The sequence below is a fragment of the Chlamydomonas reinhardtii genome, chromosome 1 (genome assembly GCF_000002595.2).
Source record: "Chlamydomonas reinhardtii strain CC-503 cw92 mt+ chromosome 1, whole genome shotgun sequence".
Taxonomy (NCBI): Eukaryota; Viridiplantae; Chlorophyta; class Chlorophyceae; order Chlamydomonadales; family Chlamydomonadaceae; genus Chlamydomonas; species Chlamydomonas reinhardtii.
The window spans coordinates 2,670,783-2,690,117 of NC_057004.1; the positions used below are offsets into that span (position 1 = coordinate 2,670,783).

At 62.5% G+C, this 19,335-nt stretch overlaps 5 protein-coding genes across 5 annotated transcripts; 2 read left to right on the plus strand and 3 right to left on the minus strand.

Moving 5' to 3' along the window:
* Position 1: 1 nt before the first annotated feature.
* Positions 2–1,984, minus strand: CHLRE_01g015650v5 (uncharacterized protein). Its single transcript, XM_001689860.2, has 3 exons — positions 1,228–1,984; positions 686–939; positions 2–392 (listed from the first exon to the last, which is right to left on the minus strand). Exon 1 carries the CDS (start codon positions 1,928–1,930, stop codon positions 1,361–1,363), a length of 570 nt encoding a protein of 189 aa, XP_001689912.1. The 5' UTR covers positions 1,931–1,984; the 3' UTR covers positions 2–392; positions 686–939; positions 1,228–1,360.
* Positions 1,985–2,031: 47 nt separating this feature from the next.
* Positions 2,032–4,824, minus strand: CHLRE_01g015700v5 (uncharacterized protein). The gene is made up of 6 exons (XM_043058388.1): positions 4,454–4,824; positions 4,058–4,158; positions 3,673–3,738; positions 3,301–3,420; positions 2,855–2,978; positions 2,032–2,532 (listed from the first exon to the last, which is right to left on the minus strand). Exons 1-6 carry the CDS (start codon positions 4,508–4,510, stop codon positions 2,296–2,298), a joined length of 705 nt encoding a protein of 234 aa, XP_042928302.1. The 5' UTR covers positions 4,511–4,824; the 3' UTR covers positions 2,032–2,295.
* Positions 4,825–4,945: 121 nt separating this feature from the next.
* CHLRE_01g015750v5 (uncharacterized protein) lies at positions 4,946–8,064 on the plus strand. Its single transcript, XM_043058389.1, has 8 exons — positions 4,946–5,211; positions 5,408–5,808; positions 6,061–6,227; positions 6,474–6,572; positions 6,707–6,786; positions 7,040–7,097; positions 7,336–7,400; positions 7,583–8,064. The coding sequence occupies exons 2-8, from the start codon at positions 5,556–5,558 to the stop codon at positions 7,701–7,703; spliced, it is 843 nt and encodes a 280-aa protein (XP_042928303.1). The 5' UTR covers positions 4,946–5,211; positions 5,408–5,555; the 3' UTR covers positions 7,704–8,064.
* A 4,088-nt stretch (positions 8,065–12,152) lies between these two features.
* Positions 12,153–15,312, minus strand: CHLRE_01g015850v5 (uncharacterized protein). The gene is made up of 6 exons (XM_001689863.2): positions 15,065–15,312; positions 14,822–14,897; positions 14,304–14,471; positions 13,960–14,078; positions 13,329–13,706; positions 12,153–13,071 (listed from the first exon to the last, which is right to left on the minus strand). Exons 1-6 carry the CDS (start codon positions 15,090–15,092, stop codon positions 12,902–12,904), a joined length of 939 nt encoding a protein of 312 aa, XP_001689915.1. The 5' UTR covers positions 15,093–15,312; the 3' UTR covers positions 12,153–12,901.
* Positions 15,313–15,687: 375 nt separating this feature from the next.
* CHLRE_01g015950v5 (uncharacterized protein) lies at positions 15,688–19,333 on the plus strand. The gene is made up of 5 exons (XM_043058390.1): positions 15,688–16,525; positions 16,928–17,155; positions 17,459–17,578; positions 17,876–18,010; positions 18,310–19,333. Exons 1-5 carry the CDS (start codon positions 16,280–16,282, stop codon positions 18,415–18,417), a joined length of 837 nt encoding a protein of 278 aa, XP_042928304.1. The 5' UTR covers positions 15,688–16,279; the 3' UTR covers positions 18,418–19,333.
* Positions 19,334–19,335: the final 2 nt, after the last annotated feature.

The window sequence follows — 19,335 nt, forward strand, 5'->3', positions numbered from 1 at the left end:
GGCCGTCGCGTTCCCACACGAACGTGGCTTTTGCTTGCTTCCGCAGCCACAATGGTTGTTCAACACATGTCACTCAGGGTCAGACTTGTCGCTCCTGCCAACCAGCTCCAGCACTGCCCCCTGCGCCTTCAAGGCCAACATGCTCATCCATGTTTTGCCTGCCCGGTCGGACCTAGGAACAGCGCGCTTCACCGTGCCACCTCGACTTTCGAGTCTGAGCGGCGGTACTCCCACATCGCGAGACAACAATGCAGAGCCATGCGTTCTGGCCACCCTGATCACGTATGATGCGCATCCTAACGCGGCACGTGTGCCGAAAGCCCCCGAGCCAGGCTCAGGCGCTTCCAAAGTGGCGTCCTGGCAAGTCAAGCTGCGCAATCCAGGTTACAGGCCTGCGGTGCAAGGCGAGGCGTGCGGCGATAAGTAAAATGCAGCGTCATGGAAAGCACGCGGTGAACAGCCTTGGTGAAGAAAACCCATCCATGGCATGCAGTTACACTCAATGAAAGGCTCAGATACAGATTGGCAAAGAAGTTGATATCATTGTAATCATATGGATCCGTAAAGAAAGGTTATCATCATAGCCGTCTTATGTGCGCACATGCAGCAGACCCCTTGGCCGCACCCAGCGTTGCGCCCACTCAAACTTAACTCCAGTCGTAACTCATGCCTCGAACAGACTCACCAGGCACCGGTTGCGGCCACAGTTTGAAGAGGCTGCTACAGGTGAAGTATCCCCGCACGCACATGGCCGACTCATGAAGTGATGACAACGACGGTTGGGCCGGGCTGGGTTGGGTTTGGGGCGGGCCTGCCGAGCTCGCAGCGCGAAGATGGCGAGCCCGCTGTGGTCGTTGGCCCCGCCGGCCCCGCTCTACAGGCCGCGGGGGGTGTAGCGGCTGCACAGGCTGCCCCTGTGCGCCCCGTCTTGGCGTCTGCCTGAAGGTGGGCAGCATAGGGGTAAGAGTGGGGTCCGATGGTTAGGGTGCACGGCACCAAGGCAGGGATGTTCACTTGTGGGCGTGCGTGTACTGCTGCTTTCTTGAGGCTCAGATATAGATTGGCAAAGAAGTTTATATCATCGTAATCATATGGATCCGTAAAGAAAGGTTATCATCATAGCCTCTGGTTGCAAAGTTTGCGCGCTTGGGGTTGTGTCAGTCTGGTGCAGGCACCCCACGGCCCATTTCTCTGCAGGATGCACTACATCACGCCACGCCTGCTCACCGGTCGCTAATGAAGCTGTATGCAGAGCTCATGCGCGGGCAGTCCTCTGGCGCGTCGATCATGTATGGTGCGTCAAGCTGGTTTGAAGTGGTTGGTACCGCTCGTCAGGGCTGCCGCGCCACTCCCGCCCCCCTCAGTCGTCGTCACTCTCCCCGCCCACGGCGCCGCCCTCTGTGTCTAGTGGCGGCAGCGTCTCCGGACCCTCAAAGGGCGGCTGAATGTAGTTGAACACGCGGACCAGCGAGGCCGAGCCATCGTCGTCCACGATGGCGAGCAAGATGTGCGACACGTTTGGGTGCGCCTCCAATTTGAACATCTGCGCCAGCACGTCCGTGGTAAGCAGCGTACATTTGCTGCTCACAGGAATGACAGCCTCTCGCCGGACCGGGCCAGCGGCAGGAACAGGCTCTGAGCCGCCGCCGCCGGTCGGCACCGAGACGCCCGTGTCGACGCCTGCTGCCTCGCTTCCCGGGGGCTGAACTGCATCTGCCAGGAAGTAGTAGAAGCCAGGATTGTTGTTGACCTGCAGCTCCGGGTTGCGGTCCTTGCTGTGCAGCGCGCTGAGCACAGAGTAGAGATCGGCCGGGTCGCAGGCGCGAAGAACGTGCGGGCCGGTCAGAGGCGTCAGGCGCGACAAGAATGTGTTAAAGGACTCAAGCGTCCGATATTTGTCCACCGCCTCCTTCTGCCAGCGCCGATACATCTTTGTTGAGTTGACTGCCTTGAAACAGGCAGTTCAGACTTAATAGCTCATAATAATCTAGTATCTGCGGTGTTGTATGTATGCATTACAACCGCTCGAATTGGCAGGATGCTTGACGCACAATGTCACGAGCGGCCAATTGCGGGCTCCGTGTCCCCGCATTGTACCAGGTGCAGCCCACCTAACACATGCGCGTCTCATGCGTGTCGTGTTACAAATTGTGATCACTCTGCTGATACAACACTTGCACCGGCTTGAGCCATATCTAGACAGCCGCAGCAGTGGGACCCCAGGTGCCACACTGCCACCCTCACCCCAGTCCCATGCACCCCGCGGCAAGCACACAGGCCCCGCGGGGCAACAGCTCACACCGCCGCCGGCTTGACGCACACGTACACAAAGTGGCTGTAGGCCTGCTTTGGGAACGCGCCCAGCTCCTCCGCGCTCAGGTCCGCCACGGCCAGGGGCCCCTCGCGCCGGCCCTGCTGCCCCACCTCCCAGAACGACACCGCCCAGTCCAGCCCCGGCCGCTGCAGGTAGCGCAGCCGGGTGCGCGGCGGCGCGTAGGTGATCTGCAGGTAGGCGGCGCCGGGGCCCAGGACCTGAGGGGCGGGGAGGGGGGCGTGTGTGCATGTGTTGGGAAAGCACAAGGGGAGTGCATCGACACTGTGCATGCGCACGTGTGTGTGCGTGTGTAAATGTGCGTGCGCGCACGGGTGGGCGCAAGGAACGGTTTGCCGGCGCCGTGGCAAACAGGCGCAGGTGGAGGCAGGACGCGAGCGAGGTACGGCATCCCCCGGTCACCATCGCGCCACCTTCCCATCACCATCCCCAGGCCCAGCGCGACTGTTTCCTTACGGGATTGGTTCAGAGTTAACCCCAGACCCACCGGCCCCGGCCCGTCCGCCCCAGCACCCAACCCACCCGGTAGCACTCCAACAGCATCTGCAGCGACTCCTCCTCGTCGCTGTCGCCGCACAGCAGCGCGTCCAGAGTGCCCTTGTCCAGCACACCGCCCGGGAAGGAGCCGTCGCCGTACTCGGGCATACTAGGGGCGTGTGCGGGTGGGAATGTGTGCGGGTGGTGTTGGGGTTACATTCATGACTAGTTGAGTGGTAGGCCGTAGCCAACCTTTGAGGAATAGGATAAATGGGCGCGCGAAGAAGCGACAGGGTCAGGCCGCGCCGGTGTGTGTTGCGAGGAGGCGGGCCGAGTGAGTGCCGCAGGGACAGGCAGGCGCGGCAGGCGTGCAGCGACAGGAGGCGTAATGGCCTGAACCCGTACCCAGAGCCCATGAGCCCGGGCCTCCACTTCCACCACTCTGACGACTGCCAACATGCCCGCCTGCACAGCACCACACGCCAGCCTACCTGCGGCAGTCTGCCACCGCGTATGTGAGCGCGGGCACACCAGCGTGCAGCTCGCTCAGCTGCTGGATGCACACCGGCGCGTAGTCCACACTGTGGATGGACTTGAAGCCGTCCAGGTGCCTGTGGCGTGTATGGTGTGTATTGGCGTCTTCGTGGGTTGGTGTGTTGGTGTGTTGGTGTGTTGGTGTGTTGGTGTGTGTGTGTGTGTGTGTGTGTGTGTGTTGGGGTGTGTGTGTATGTGTGTGTGTGACACCCTGTTCTGTGGTGTAAGAGCACAAGGGGCTGCGCAGAACAGAACGGGCGCGCTGCACGGGTACGCACGCGCCATCCACCAGACAGCCCGCGACCCGCCCCCGCCCGCGTGACGCTCACATCTGGTATTGTACCCGCGACGTGCCCACACCCACATGCAGCACCGGCTGGGACTTGTCCAGGTGCCTGCGCCCAGTGAAGGGGCGGAAGCGGCGGTCAGCAACAGCAGTAGTGATAGCAGCAGCAGCAGCAGCAGCAGCAGTTGGCGGATAGTGACCACCAACTCAGGTCGCATTCCCCAACTCTTCCCTTCAACCTGGACTGACGTGACGCGCTCGGGAAGAAGCCCATGCACGTCACCGCCAATGCCCGCATCGACCAGCGGCATCGGCCAACAGGTCCAGCTCCAATGACCTCTCGCTCCCCCTCTCGCTCCACCGCCATGTGCCCACCCGCAGCCCAGTCCCTTCCCGCCCACCCTCCGCCACCCCACGTGCCGCCCCACCTGTCCAGCACCGGCTCCAGGCTATTGTAGTCGCGGTACCACTCGAAGGCCGCGCCGCCCTCGCGCTTGTAGCGATCGTTCCAATAGGAGGACAGCGAGAACTGCGCGTATTGCAACGCGTGCGAGGCAAAGCAGCGTCAGCGGGGCCAAAACATGTGAATGAACAAGCGACTGTGACTCATGACCCATGCACACACATAGCGGAACACGGCTGCGCACGGCAAATCGACTCCCTCAGCAAAGCGCATTGCGTGACGTGTGTAACCCCCAAAACATAAAAGGATCTTGTGAGTGAAATACCGTTGATACACACAGAGTGGCGCAGCCCGCCAGCACGCATGCCGGTCCTTCATCCTGCACTGCCCCCTCCTCCCGCGCCGAACCGAATTTCCGCACCGCGTCTTCACTCGAGTACAGGGCAGGGTTGTCATACTCCGTCCCTCGACACGCCATGCCCCGCGGTGCAGGTGCTCGGCCTGCTGGGCGACAGCTGGGGGCTTGCCGGCAGCTAGGCCGTGCCGCTGCCCGGGAAGCGTGGGCGAGAGCGGGCCAACCTGCGCCGCTCGTGCCGCACCCCGCCACCGCCCATGCAGCCCTCCGCCTTAACCCTTGGAGGTTACACGCTCCCCGCTTTTCATGCTTGCAGTTAGGGGGACTCGCCGGGCTTCTTGCAGAGGACTGCATGGAATGCGTGCGCGCCGGCCAGCCGACCTATCCGACTCTAGCTTTAAGTAAGTGCTTTAAAGACTCGATATGGGTGTGTCAACCTACAAGGAATCACTGTTTGTTTGCAGGGCTCCAGCTGGATTCTGCATGGAACTGACGCCATGCCAATTCGGCCAGGTCTCAGTGGCATTCGCCGTTTGCAAGCCACGAATGCTTATGGCAGTCCATGGCTGGCACTGAGTATACTCCCAGTTGGCCTGGCTTTCAGCGTCTTGAGTCTGTGCAGGAGGTTCTTGACCGTAACAAGCTCCTAATTAGCGAAATCAACCGCAACCACGAGCTGCGTACTCCGGAATCCCTCCTACGGAACGTGACGCTTATCCGCGAGCTAAATGGCAACATGGCCACAGTAGTTGAGGCGTATCGGCAACTCGCAACGCTGATTGACATACCGGGCTCTGCGCCTGCAGCTAACCAGCAATAGAAAGGTGAGCTCGGGCGCTTGAGGGGTTCGGACTGGTGGCCAGTCTTTGCTGCCACATTGCGTGCCGTGCTGACCCAACGTGGCCGGCCCCCAGAAATCCTGCCAAGGCTGCTGCCATGCCCAACTGCATGCGCTGTGTGCAGCAAGCTAGCAACCGTTGCAAGCAACTTTCACGCCTTCCACCTTTCTGCTGGTTGCAGGGTTCCGCTCTGTTTGCTTCATCTCCTCCCAGATCCTAGGTCAGCTTCGCCCCCCGTGATTAGGGTCCGAATACGCTTACAGTTCCCAGGGCGCAATCTACCCACAACCTTCACAGCCCGAACACAGCAGCCAATTCATCCACTGAACATGCTGCTCCAAAGCGCGGTGCGCATGGCCGCGGCTCAGCCTGCGCCCGCCTGGCTGGCCGGCCTTGCCGGCAGCCTGCGCGGCTTTACCGCATCTTCATCTGCTACTTCCGCTGCAGCTACAGCTGCTCCTGCTGCTGCCTCCTCCGCGCCTGGTCTCATTGAGGTGCGGGAGTACACGCTGAAGCCGGAGGGCGTCAAGGCCTTCATGGACGTCAGCGCCGAGTACGCGGACGTGCGCAAGCAGCTGCTGCGTGAGTAGTGTGTGTACGTGTGTGTTTGTGTGGGGCAATTTAGCATGTCAGAGAGCAGATGGACGGAATTACGCAGGACAGCATATGCGATGCTGTGTGTGTGGGTTGTGGTGGGTGTGGGTGTGGGGGGGTTCAGCATGTCAGGGAGCAACAAGGGAAGGAACCCCCCATACTGTACCCATACCTCTCCTCCTTGAACCTGACGGCCCGGCCCCTGACACCTCCCCCGCCTCTCCCTCCTGCACGCGTCAGCCTTCCTGGGCCTGTTCACGTGCGACGTGGGCTCCTGCCTGCACCGCGTGACGCACCTGTACGCCTACGACTCGTTTGACCAGCGCGACGCGGTGCGGGCGGCGGCGCTGAGGGACCCGCGCTGGCGCAAGTTCATTGAGCTAAGCCGCCCGCACGTACAGTACCAGGTGTGTCTCAGAGAGCAGAAGGGACCGAAAAATGCAGGGCTGTACCGTGTGTGTATGTATGTGTATGTGCGCGCGCGTTGTGAGAGCGCAGCAACAGCAGGCGTATGCGCGTGTATGTCAATGTGGGACATGTGTGTGGATCTGTGTGGGCCTGTGGGAAAATGCAGTGCAATGGGCGGGCGCGTCAATCTAAAATCCCTGCACCTGCACCTGCACCTGCACACGGGCTGCACCTGGTGGCTGCAGGAGAACAAGGTGATGCTGGAGGCGCGGCCCATCTACGCCGCGCTGCAGCTGCCGCCCACGGCACAGTTCCAGGCGCCACCAAAGACCGGCAGCGGCAAGGTGCGGTGCGTTGGGGCGGCGGCATGGGGGCCGGTTTGGCTGGGAGGGATACATGTGTCAGCGCCATTCCACCATTGCCCCCACCACCACCCACACATTCACACACCTGCATACACGCCTGCACCTGCATGCAGGTTGTGTACGAGTTGCGCTCCTACCAGCTGTCGCCCGGGTACGGCTCCGTGCCCAAGCTGGTGGAGGCATTCAGCGCGGGGTGAGGGACCGGGGGGGAGGGGAAGAGGGGCAGAGGCAGGGAAGGAGGAAGAGGAGCAGGAGAATGGCGGAGGAAGAGGCAGACGAAAACCTTTGGGGCGGGGTACCGGTAAATCGTCGGGGATACGGACGGCCTGGCTTGCCAAGACGGAGCGGATTGAAGGCCCCCCGGTTTTAGAAACATGCACGACCGCCTTGCCACAAACGCGCACCTCACTGTCACCCGTCTCACATTTGCACACATGCACCCTTAGGCTGCCCCACAAGGTGGCCAAGGACCCGGACGGCAAGCTCGTGTTCTTTGGCTACACTGTGAGTGGGCGTGTGGCGGGGTCACGTGGTTGTGTGGGTATGTGTGGCGTCAGAGACGGACACCGGCGTGTGAGAATGCGCAGAGTCGCATGGGGGTAGACTGGTGGGGGAGCCGGCCAGGCGGCCGTGTACCCATCCGTATGTGCACAGTGTAGCGAAAGACCGACGGAGTGCCAAACACGCGCGCGTGGGTGTGTGTCCCCACGTGTGCCGTACACAAACCCGTACACACGCACAGGACGTGGGCATGCTGAACCATGTGGTGGAGCTGTGGCGCTACCCCTCCGCACAGGCCTGCATCCAGTGAGTGGGCGGTGTGTGAGGCCGGTGGGGTGTGCGGGCAGGGGCCGCGGGAGGGCGGGGATGCCGGTCACGCCTGGAACCCTCATCGAGGTGTCAGCGCGCATGCGGGAAGTTTCACAGCCCCTGGATGCGGCTACTCACACAATTGCACGCCAACGGGGGTTTCGTTGTTTGCTCCACAGGGCGCGGCAGGCGGCGCGCACGGTGCCCAAGTGGCGCGAGACCATTGGCGCGGTGACGCCCGGCGTGCAGCACTTCACCTCGTCGTTCCTGCACCCGGCGCCCTTCTCGCCGTGGCAGTAGGCAGCAGCATTACGCAGCAGCACCAGCAACAGTGGGCAGCCGCACTGGCAGCAGTGGCAGGGGCGCCATACTCGGGCAGCTGCCACTAGGGGGAGGACGTGGTGGCGGTCGTTGCAATGCGCTGGGGAGCCATATTGATAGGGTCGGGGGCACTAAACGGGGTGTTGATCCGGGCATATGACCCTTGGGGCGGAGCTGCTGCGACATTGCTGGATTGTCTTGCGGTTAGGCGATAGGGTGGTTAAGTGAATTGATGCTGGTGAGTTTGCGGGGCCGTGGCGTGGTGAGGTTGCTGATGATTTACATCGAGATGCTGATGACACCCGCCAGTCTCCAAACCCTGTAACCCCCGTTCCCTCGCTGGGATAATAGAGACTCAAGACATACACTCCCAAGATATTGTAGTTGGCGTGGCATTTTTGACACGCACGAATCGATCCAGTCGGCATGGGAGCAGCAATCGCCATCGGTCCACTTTCCACAAAGCCAATAGTTGTGGCTCATACAAGTATGAAGAAGATACAATGGCACACCTATTAGCTCGGTTAGGTGCGAAAGCGCTGCTCCCGCGTCGTGATGGCGATAAACTCTTGCCTCCGCTCATCGGCGCTGCCGAGGCGCTTAGACTACGAGAACAATTCTATGCGATAGGTCAGCAATGGCCATATGAGAACATCGTTCCGGGGAAACCGCCCTCACCGCCGGGGTGCAAGGCGTACCTGGAGCGGCAGAAGGCGAAGGAGGCCAAGCGGGCTGCCCGGGCCAAGCAGGTGGCGGAGGCCATGGCGAACATGCCTAAGACGGTGGCAGACTACAAGGTGCGGCGTTAGGGGGCGGAGTACAGGCCGGGTGGGCAGAGGGGGTCAGGGCATAGGCGGCCCTGCGTGTCGTGCGGTTGGACGGTGCTGCCAATTCAGTGCTGTCCGGAGGAAGGCCAGGCAGCGCTGGAGCATATGCGCCCGTCGCATCAGCGGCGGCCACGCTCCTTACACGTTGAAACAGACAGGCACCGGGCTCAAGCCCGAAGTGCACCGGTGCAGCTGGGCGGAGCTGGCTGCCACTCACCAGCCACTGCCGGGCGCTGAACTCGCGAGGCCCGTCCCGCCCCGGGGCTTCTGTGTGCTCCTCTGTTGGCAGGCGTCGCGGCGGTTAGACTGGAGCGAGGTGTCAGCTCTAGACCGGCTGCTGATGACGCCGGGGCAGATCCGGGAGAAGTACGTCAAGCGCAGGTGCGAATTAATTGACAAAAGCAAAAAGGGAGGGGATTGAAACCGAACAGATGCGACGATGCATGTGTGGCTCTGTGGCCTACGATGCGCATTGACGCTCTTCGGGGCGCGTGCGGGACATTTGACACATTGCCGTGAGCAAAGAGCAGGCAGCATGTGAAGGACTGGGTTGCGCTGGGCGCCACCGCAGCCACAGCTGGGGCGCCCTCCACACACGCTGGTGCTGAACTGCCTGTGCCGCTGCCCAGTTGCCCGCTGACCGCCGGGCCACCGCATCGCCGCACCCAACCTCCTTCTGCATGCAGGCTCATGAAGCAGGGGTGACGCGGGCAGCGACGGCGCCGGCAGCTGGCGCACCGTGGCGGGTGTGAAGCAACTAAGCTGCGAGTGCGGTAGCTGGGCGGATAGTCCCGTGCTGGGCATCGAGGCAAGCGTGTTTGAGGTCGCGGATAAGCATGGGCAGTGCACTATGCAACTCCTAGTGCCAGAATGTGAGGACGTGAGTCTAGGGAATGGAAGCACGCGGCGGAGGTACTGTGTTGCGGCGGCACGGGTGCAGGCTCAGGGGAGAGCGCATGCATGTCGGGTCGGGGTGGCGGGAGGATGCTGGGCCATCCGTGTAGGCACATGCGTACAGGCAGGCTGCGCGGCAGGCTGTTCCAGACTTGCCGGTCTTCAGGACGCCGTCAGTCCATGTCCAAGACGGCAAGACAGCCATTCTGGCCCAAGGCAAAATGAAACCATGCTGCGTGCAACCCGGTCTCGCCCGCTGTGGAGCCACCGTCCAAAACATGCACTCACGGTTTCCTCAATTCTGGTTGATATGACACTCCGACTGTAAATCTAACTCTATGTGCGGCTTGCCAGCGGGTTAAATCCGCAGTCCGACTGTACGACCACTGCGGTACGGGCCTTGGGGGCGGATAGGGGGCTTCCCCGACGCCAGAAAGGTATCCCCCATCGGAGGGATGCAGTACCGCTCGCCCGGCCAAATTCTGGGGGTGTCCCCCGGGCACACATCCTGAGCCGCGAGATATTCTTACCTGGCCCGGCAACATTTCCCAGCCGGCCCGGCCGCATCCCTACCTGGCCCGGCCAAATCCTGACATACCCCGGCCGAATCCCCTACCTGGCCCGGCCAAATTCCTACCTCCCCCCGCGAAATCCCCAGCTGCCCCAGCCAAATCCATTTGGCACTTTTTGTCGACGCAGGCAGGCATGTTCCTGAAAAGACATCGTGCTCGCCGGCTGGATCACCAAACCCGACCTGCGGCGAGCGCAAACCGCCCACCCACTTAACCAGCAAGTTCATACTATGTATACGGAGGGACTGAGAGCGTGGGGGAGACAGGGGATACCTGTCATGCCGATGCCTGTTGGCGAGCAGCAGGGTGTGAGCGGCGTTGACGACAGCTGGACAGCGGCTGGCATGGGGGAGATGAGGAGCTGGGCCAGCTGCTTGATGTGGCGGTGGCCGGCGTGTCCTGCTCGGATCCTGAATGCGAGCCTGCAGCACTGACAGGCACGCTGGTGGGCGCTGTGACTGATGAGGTGTTGTCATGCTCATGCGGCTGTTGCGATGGCTGCTGCGGTTGCTGCTGACAGCCCTCGTCGCCTGCTCCTTGCCCTCCGGACCCCAGAGGTGCCGCGGGTCTGAGCCACGAGGCGGGCCACCACCACGAGGCGCTGGTGGACTGACGCGGGATGGGCGACGTGAGCGAAGCACCTCCTGCACGCAATTCGGAATACATAGGAGCGCTCAGCGTTCTGGTTTGGGAACGCTTAAACAGACACGCAGCAACCACCAAACGCATGCGGGCACAAGCAGGGGCGCAGGTGAGGGCGGCAGAAGCAAATTACGAGATGCACTCCGCTGCGCGTTCCAGGCGCGCACGCAAGCGGCTCTCCGGAAGTACGAGACTGTATAAGCTCTTTTGATGCTCCAGACTGACCTGCTTTGCGAAGGAGCGCCTTGATTGCCTCGGCAGCCACGTCAGGGTCACCAGACACGAGCAGCGAGGCCTCCTTTTCAGATTTTTCCATTAGGATGAGTCGCGCGTTGCCCTTCTGCACCGCCGACAAGCCAGAAAGGCCATCAAGCGTTGTGGACCAGTTGGCCATCGCCGAGGCCTGCCCCAGACAAGGGATGTTCGCAACCGATGCAAGGGCTGTTGAGCTCCGAGGTCCAGCTATTGTTTAAGAGCTGCGGTTGAGAGCACTCAAATTATCAGTCGCTTATAACTGCGGAAGGCGTCGCAGGTCTTATCAAGTTGGTGCTGTTTGGTGTAACAAGTGTTCCCCGGTCACGGGAAAAGGGGCTGAGCCCCTCCACAGTCTGAGGCCGAACAACCTCATCGCCCGGACATAGCCGGGGTCGGTTTCCACAGGCACATAGCCAAACCAGGTGCCTATCTAGCAGTCGCGATGCCACAGCAGAGCCAACCGCAGCCAGACGCAGCACAGTTGTCAACAGCCGCACTACTTGTCATGCCGCTACGCATGCCCTGCCAGCCCCACCGCAGACCGCTACCTAGACACCGCCAGCCGGCTCCTCAGCCTGCGCGCTTGCGCCGCTTCTTGGGCGGCGCTGCGCTCTCCTCCACGTGGCCTTTCCCGCCCCCTCCGCTACCAAGATGCGCGCACGCGCCCCCACTGCTGCCGCCGCCGCCGCCGCCGCCGCCGCCGCCGCTGCCGCCGCCGCCGCCGCCGCCGCCACCGCCGCCAGTCTGCAGCGATGCAGGTCGCTTGTGCCCCAGCAGCATTTCCACCAGCGCGTGCCGGATGTTGGTTGCGGAGTTGACGTCACGTCCCTGCACCGTCGGGAGGGTAGAGTGAGTGAGTCCCACTGAGCCCACGACTGAGCCGTCACCCAGCCGTCACCCAGCCATCACCCACTGAGCCCCACTTAGCCCACGACTGAGCCCCACTGAGCCCCACTGAGCCGTCACCCCGCCAGCCATCACCCACTGAGCCCCACTGAGCCGCCACGCATTGAGGCACGCATGTTTGAGGACGCGGACAAGCATGGGCAGTGCACTATGGAAACCTTAGATTACATGCCAATATGCGAGGACGTGAGGCTAGAGAATTGGAGCACGCGACGGAGCCACTGTGTTGCGGCGGCACGGGTGCAGGTTCAGGGGAGAGCGCATTGATGTCGGGCCGGGGTGGTAGGAGGATGCTGGGCCATCCGTGTAGGCACATGCGTACAGGCAGGCTGCGTACATGGGTGTTACAGACTTGCCGGTTGTCAAGACGCCGTCAGTCCATGTCCTAGTCAGCCAGGGGTGCCCCTGTAGTCAGCCATTCTGGCCCAAGGCAAAAGAAGTCAGTGGTATCACGGTTGCATAAGTCAGTGCCATATGGACAGCTCAGTTCAATTGCTGGGGGTCCCCATGCCCACGTAACCCCTAATCCCGTCCCCTCTGTAACATCCGCATTCTTATCCCGTCGCCCCGTACATGCAAACCTGGCTTCACCTGATCAGATCAGCCCGCAACTGCCTACAAGCTATCTACAAATACCTGCCTGTCTCACAACACAACGCTGCCGCGTACAATCCTGCCTCTACTCTTTTGCGCACTACGGGTTCATGTGGCCTTCCACCCAGCTCATCCGCGGTACCACGGCACTCCGCACATCTCCTGGCACGACCACCCGACTCTCGCTCACTTTGTGCGTCCCTGAGTACGCCCACACATTCCGCAACGAACGCATTAGGCCCCCCTCCGCTGAATCACGTATGCAGCCGCGCACATCTGCGGCGCCAGCCGCCCATCCTGCCGCCACAAGGTCTCGTACAACCTATCTTCCCAGCCCACAAGTCACGCGCTGGCACTTTTGCATGGCACCCTGACTCCCCAATGCCATGCCCCCGCCCTTGTCGTTGTCTGCCCTGCTGCCGCCGCTCCACACGCCGACACAGCCATCCTAGCCCGTCCCCTCGTCCCCTCGCCCCATCATTACTCATCACCGCACGGTGGCGGGCCGGCGGCTGAAGTCCACGTGGTCAGACTGGTACATGGTGCGCCAGGTGCGTGTGAAGGTGTTGGTAGCGACCAGGTCGTCGCGGATGCGCAGCGTGCGGTCGCTCTCGTGCGTCAGCGGCTTGTTGCCCATCAGGATCTTGGAGCGAGCGTCTGCGGGATAAATGATGGCAGAAGGGACCCAGGCTGAGGATTGCGCATCAGGCGTACGTGACCGCACGCAACTCCAGTGACCGGTGTGTCCTGGAGGCGACACAATTGGTTCGCCGCGTCCACCCGCCCCCCCCCCATCCCCGCTGACCCTTGAACACCTTGGCCCCCGTCCAAGCCCCACATCGGCATTCCACGTTTCCAACCTCCACACCCAACTCCCGCCCCGCCCCGCTCCTCGCCGACAGGCGCCGGCTCACCCTCAGTGGGGCAGCGCTGCTGGAACTCCAGCGGCTCGGACCGCAGCGTGCTGTGCGTGATGGTGTCGTGCGCCACGTGCGGCGCTGTGCCCACCCAGAACCGCCCCCGCGCCGTGGGAGCCGTGTGGTCCATCCAGGGCGTGGGGCCGTACCCGTCCTTGGCGTAGAACACGTGCTCGCCCGACGTGTCCGCCGAGCGCTTGGGCAGCACCGGCGCCGCGATGCCGTTGGTGCCCACGCGCGTGAGCCCCTCGAAGCGGCTGGTGGTGTTGTAGGTGTGTGTGAGGCGGCCCACGTAGTCGGCGCTGGTAGGCTTGAAGCGGGCCGAGTACTCGCTGTCGTAGCGCGTGGAGCGCCGCAGCTCCTTGGGGTGGAAGCCTAAGGACGAGGAGCGGTGGGGGGTTAGGGTTTGGGGTTGGAGTTTTGAAGGGGGGGCGGGCGGGCGGCATGACAGGAATGTGGGGTGAGCACAGGCCCATGAATGCAGTAATGCATTTGGTTAACGGGGCGGGACTGGCTCCGCACAGCGTCGCTTGCGCCATGCTGGCGCTTAGCCTGATAGCCCGCTCGCCCACTCGCCACTCCTGCGCCCGCACTGCCTCCCGATGCGGCGGCCTGACTCCTCACTCACCCGACTTGTAGTGCTTGTCGCGGCGGTCCTCCGCCCAGTTCTGCATGCACGTCTCCGCGTTGTAGGACGGCCCGCCGTCGTAGGGGGTGGTGGAGATGAAGTCCGCGTCACGCTTGTACCTGGCGGGGTGCAGCCGTGCGGGGTCCGGGCGGTTCAGCAGGCACGGAGGCAGGTGGAATCGTCGCGCACCACTGTCAACAGGATGACCGCGAACTTCGCTCTTTGGGCCTGCCTGGGGTCCCATAGTACCCCAAACAATGTGCCCCGTAGCTGCCTAGCCTCGTGCCGTCCTGCGCGCCTGCGCCCTTCCTTCCCCTTCACCCGACGCCGGCTTCTGCCCTCACTTGAGGAGGTTGACGTTGACCCGCGGGCCGCCGTCCGGCACGTTGGTGGCCAGCGAGCGCCGCGTGCCGGCGATGGAGGCCCAGTCCTGCACCTTGGGGTCCTGCATCAGGCGGCTGTGGTCCAGCGGCGGGTTGCGGGCACGATAGGTGGCCACCTGAGCCATGTACCTGGAGGGAGGAGGATGCGGTGGGAGGAGGCGGGGTTGAGGGAGGGTTTGAGGGAGGAAGGGAGGGGGTAGTGGTTAGAAGGAAGGAACCGGCACAGCAGGAGAAGAAGGGAGCGGGGTGGCTGAGTGAATCCCTCTACGATGGGGGGCTGCTGGGTTAGCTTGCGACCCTCAGGACAGATCACAGTACCTGCGCCAGTGAGGCCAGGCCAGGCGTGTGGGGGGTTTGCCGACACGGCCGCTCAGTCGACGCCACCCCTCCCTGCCCCTCCCGCTCCCCTTGGTCACATTTCGACTACCCGCCAGCATTATCCCAGCTCATCCGACTCGGCATCCATTCCAGATACTCACGGTGATTGTGCTGCTAGCGACCGTTCTCGGGCCAGGGTCTCCTTCTTCATGGTCTCTCGTCGGATGCCGTCGGTCACTATCAGCGAGGAAAATGTATACAATGTTCTCTTATAGGTACTGCTGAAACTGCTCTGGCCGCAGCACTAGGAGCTAAGAAGGCGTCCATGCCGGCCTTCCATCGAACGTCCGTGCGCTGTGAGAGCGCCATCGCGCCCATAACCTAAGCTACCACGCACCACTTACTGTGAATGTTTTCATTGGCGGCACCCATGATGGTGTCTGCCTGGCCGGAAACTCCACTTGGCGTTCCCCTTTGCTATCCTGTAACCCTCCGATTAAAACTCGGAGCGGATTGTTTGTGTTATTTGGCCCGGTCCTCGATTTACTTGTTGAGCGGTGTGCTGAAGGACTATAGTTCGATTGTCTCTGTGTCAGTAGAACTCTGAGGTTGCCAGGGCAAGTTGTGCATATGGAAGTGGTTTCGATGTTGCTTTTGCGGACAAGGGTCTGGTGTTATGGACACTAGGCATGACACGGTTGCACGTCCACAATGTGTCGTGCAGTCCCGCAGTCCCGCGCCGCCTGCCACTGAGTCGCTACGCCGGGGCTGTGTGCGCTTTACGTAGGAAAGCAATACTTCACGTTGCGAAGCAGTACAACTTCCATGAACCGCTGCACGCGCCGGAGCCTGCCCCTGCCGGCCGGGGCAGGATGCGACGGGGTCGGGGTCGGAGCGGGGTCGGCATGGAAGCGCCGGAATGAGACCGTGCCGGAGTCTCTCCCTGTCAGTGCTGTCCTGGCCCTTCCCCCCCCCCCCCCCCTTACATTGCAGCATCTACTTATATCTCCACAATCATTAACTAGATAAGCAACACAACCAGCGCAAGCATGGGCTTTAAGGAAGCGTGGGCGTCGATGAACCTATGGGAGCGCCGGCAGGCCATGCTGGGCGGCATCTTCATTGCCGGAGCTGCAGCACTGTACGTAAGTGGCCTTCAAACTGCCAGGGCGCACCGCGATCAAGGGCTGTCATGCCTAGCGTGCGATGGCGACAAGCACTCTTGCAGCGCAAACTAACCCTGCGCCATCACTGTATATGTGTATATACAGATCGACACAGAGTTCATCCGTCCCGACCACTTTCGCGAGCAATGGCGCGAGAACCGGGAACAGCGGGGAGCAGAGGAGCTGTGCGAGCTCCTCCGACCAGACATGCAGCCCAACGACACGCGGAGAGATGGTAGCAAGCCTCTGGCAGCTCAGCGGTCCTAGGAAAATAAGGCCTGGCATGTCCATCTGGGTCCAAACACTACTTGCTGTATGGACGTCATATTCCACTTGTTTATTCTTTTACTTTCTCACAATATACACAGCCGGGTCTTGACTTGAGCCTTCAGCTGCTGCGAAACACTTGCAGCGGACAGCCGCACCTTATTGCGGATCCTTGTCCTGGGTTCCATGCTGCAGCATAGACATGTAGCGTTCTCGGGCTCGTCGAGCCCGGCAAGGTCTGGGCGACGAGCGGCTCCTGCGGGCATGCCGAATGGCCGTGGCAAACTAGTTGTCGTGGCCTATCAGAAGCTGCAGAAACGGCTCAAGTACTCGGGAGCTGCAGGCCAGAGAGGGAAAGAACCGCTCGTCGTGCATGTGGAGCCGGACGCAAGCAACGCCTGGCGTCTGGACGAGGTGGTGCAGCTCATTAAGGTGAGCACGACAGGCCGTGCCTTGTGGTCAGGAGGGGCCTGCACCACAAACGTCTAGCCAGCTGCGGGGAGGTCGCAGCTGTCCAGCGGCCGGGGCGGCTCCGAGGAGTTATCCGGCCAGAAAGCGTTCCGGTAGAGTTCCGGAGCGTTATCGACACGCCACAGCCTGCCACGTCAGCTCTACCAGGCACCCAGCCCAGCGGCCCGGCTAGCCACGGGCAGCTGCACAGTCCACACCGCACACCGCGTCACAATCCTGCAGCAGGACCGCGCCGCATCACTTCGTCGACCGACACGTCGTGGCGCTCGATTCCCTGGTCCTGTCTTGCTCAGCCTCACAGCGCCTGCCGCTCCTCCCCTACACACACACACCACACCTGTGCCCCTACCCTTCCGTACGCAGGCCGGCGGCGTGGGCGTGATCCCCACCGACACGCTGCCCGCTATCGTGTGCGACCTGCACAACAGGGACGCCGTACTGCGGCTGTACAGCGTCAAGGAGATGGACGCGCGCAAGCCGCTGTCCATCCTGTGTCCCTCGCTCTCCACCATCACCACCTACACCACCGGCTTCCCCACCACCGCCTCCGCCAACTGGTTCAACGTGGCACGGCGCCTGCTGCCCGGGCCGGTGAGCGAGAGAGAGGAGTGGAACCAGGCGGGGCCCGGGGAGGCCGGGCGGCGCGGGGCTGTGTGGCACGGGTACATCACGGTGGAGGGGTTCGGGGCATGTGCAGAGGGGAGGGTGCAGCCCTGTCGATGTGGCTTTGAGGGCTGGGGCAGGGAGTCTGGGAGGGAGGTAAGAGGCCAGGTGGGCCGTGAACGAGGCCAACTGTGTGTGCGGCGGCCCCTGCACGTTCCGACCAGTGCAACCTCGCTCGCCCACGTGCCCCCCTCCTGTGGCCTCCCCTCCCAATCGCCCGGCCCCCCGCAGTACACGTTTGTGCTGCCCGCCACCAAGAACCTGCCCCCCCAGTGCATTGACTTCATGAGCGGCAAGAACATTCACCGCAAGAGCGTGGGCGTGCGCATGCCGGCAGACGCCGTGTGCCAGGTGCGCAGGCAGGGCTGCGGCGGCCGGGAGGCACGTGTTGTCGGGCCAGGGCGGTTGTTGTCACGCCTGAGATGGGTTTGGGATAGGAGGGAGAAGCTCGGCGCCGCGGAAGCGCTTGGCACGGTCGTGACATCAAGGGCGCGTGGTGCGGGGCCGCTCACATCCCCCGACCGGCGCTGGCGGTGCGTGCGTGGCACCAACACATTCCTGGCTTCTGCCCCAATTTGCCCAAGCCGTGTTCGTGCTTTTGCTCATGCCTTTGCTCGTGCCCGCCGCTTGTGCCCGTGCGGCCCGCAGGCGCTGCTGGACGGCGTGGGCGGCGCGCTGCTGTGCACCAGCGTGCACGTGCCCGAGGTGCTGTCGCCCGACACCGAGGTGCCCGACTGCGGCTCCATCCTGGAGGCGTACGGCAGCAAGGGGATAGACTTCGTGGTGCGTGGCTGGCGGGCGGGCTGGATGTGGGGGTGGGGTGGGAGATAGGGGAGTTCGGAGCGGGCGTCGGGGGGCGGGTTGTAGATACCAGCCCAAACTGGGGCCGTAGGGAGAATTGATGGGCAGTGTCGGTGGTTAGCTTCCGGTGGCTCTGGCTAATCGTGACCTAACCGTCGTCGTGCTCTCTTACCGCCGACACGGCACTGCGCTGTCCGCACTTCCCAGCTCGGTTGCGTGGGCTTGGCCTTGGGGCTTGGCAGTGACCCAACCCCCGACCCTGCTGCTTCTGCCGTCTGCAGGTGGATGTGGGCCGGCGTGTGGTGGTGGAGAGCAGTGTGGTGGACTTCACCAGCGGCGACCCCGAGGTGCTGCGCCAGGGACAGGGCGACGTCAGCGCATTCGAGTGAGCACCTGGCCGCGTGTGAGGCGGCGTTCGGGCGGCAGCTGCAGGCGCCGTTGCTTGCGCGGGTGGCGCCGGGCCGCGACCAGCAAGCGAGGTTGCAGACGGCCCGGTGGCGTCGCCGGTGCCCACACTGTGGTGGTAGGGATGCGCAGGCGGATTTGAATGCGGTAGAGCAACGCATGTGCGAGGATGGCGGGTGGAGGCCACCGACGTTAATTGAAGGGGCGAGCAAGCAAGCCTGGTGCTACTCAGGTCACAACTGTCCGCGGGTTGAGTCTGTGTCCATGTGTTCACGCCACAGTGTTGCTGTCAATAAGGCTGTTTGAGGTGTTCGCACTTGAGTGCTGCTTGAACTACGGGAGCTTGCTTGCGCATTGTAGGTTGCGGCCGGCAGTGAGGCTGTGAGGGGGAGCGGCTGCTTGACGCACGTGGGACATTCGGACCTGCGTGTATATGTCACACATTCGGACCTGCGTGTATATGTCACACATTGTTGCTGTAGCCAACGCCTCATGGGCGTGTAGAATTGCCGTGATGGAATACCGGACACTGGGGGTGGAGCAAGGCGGTAGTAGTTCACAGTCAGGCAGGGTGCGATGGGACAGGTTAAGGGGCAGGTTGGCGTAGTCCCCAGTGCGCAGTGTAATCCCAGACCCCAACACTCAACAATCAAGTTGCGACGTCAAGGCCGTCGAACACCGGGGTTACCGTGCCGACGAGTAAAAGTAGCAGTTCAGGGTCAGGTAGGGTAGCCGAGCTGGGAAGGACGCGGACGTGTGCAGAGCCCACAGCGAGCGACATCATACACCTGCACGGTGGGTGGGTGACTGCAGACGGTTGCAGCGGCAGCTGAGTTGGGGCGCTGGAGGCCTTCAGAGCCAATGATTGCCTGCAAATGCGGCCTGTAACGTGGCTATCACAA

Excerpts from the sequence above, each read along its gene's own strand:
- CHLRE_01g015850v5 (XM_001689863.2), bottom strand. The coding sequence starts at position 15,092 with ATGGGTGCCGCCAATGAAAACATTCACA. Across the intron at positions 14,898-15,064 it reads CGCCAATGAAAACATTCACA|TGACCGACGGCATCCGACGA; the intron begins GTAAGTGGTGCG and ends CCTCGCTGATAG. Across the intron at positions 13,072-13,328 it reads GCAGCGCTGCCCCACTGAGG|ACGCTCGCTCCAAGATCCTG; the intron begins GTGAGCCGGCGC and ends TTTATCCCGCAG.
- CHLRE_01g015750v5 (XM_043058389.1), top strand. The coding sequence starts at position 5,556 with ATGCTGCTCCAAAGCGCGGTGCGCATGGCCGCGGCTCAGCCTGCGCCC. Across the intron at positions 5,809-6,060 it reads CGTGCGCAAGCAGCTGCTGC|CCTTCCTGGGCCTGTTCACG; the intron begins GTGAGTAGTGTG and ends TGCACGCGTCAG. Across the intron at positions 7,098-7,335 it reads TCGTGTTCTTTGGCTACACT|GACGTGGGCATGCTGAACCA; the intron begins GTGAGTGGGCGT and ends ACACACGCACAG.
- CHLRE_01g015650v5 (XM_001689860.2), bottom strand. The coding sequence starts at position 1,930 with ATGTATCGGCGCTGGCAGAAGGAGGCGGTGGACAAATATCGGACGCTT.
- CHLRE_01g015700v5 (XM_043058388.1), bottom strand. The coding sequence starts at position 4,510 with ATGGCGTGTCGAGGGACGGAGTATGACAACCCTGCCCTGTACTCGAGT. Across the intron at positions 4,159-4,453 it reads TGTACTCGAGTGAAGACGCG|TTCTCGCTGTCCTCCTATTG; the intron begins GTGCGGAAATTC and ends CAATACGCGCAG. Across the intron at positions 3,421-3,672 it reads TCGCGGGTACAATACCAGAT|GCACCTGGACGGCTTCAAGT; the intron begins GTGAGCGTCACG and ends TACACGCCACAG.
- CHLRE_01g015950v5 (XM_043058390.1), top strand. The coding sequence starts at position 16,280 with ATGCTGCAGCATAGACATGTAGCGTTCTCGGGCTCGTCGAGCCCGGCA. Across the intron at positions 16,526-16,927 it reads AGGTGGTGCAGCTCATTAAG|GCCGGCGGCGTGGGCGTGAT; the intron begins GTGAGCACGACA and ends TTCCGTACGCAG. Across the intron at positions 18,011-18,309 it reads GCAAGGGGATAGACTTCGTG|GTGGATGTGGGCCGGCGTGT; the intron begins GTGCGTGGCTGG and ends TGCCGTCTGCAG.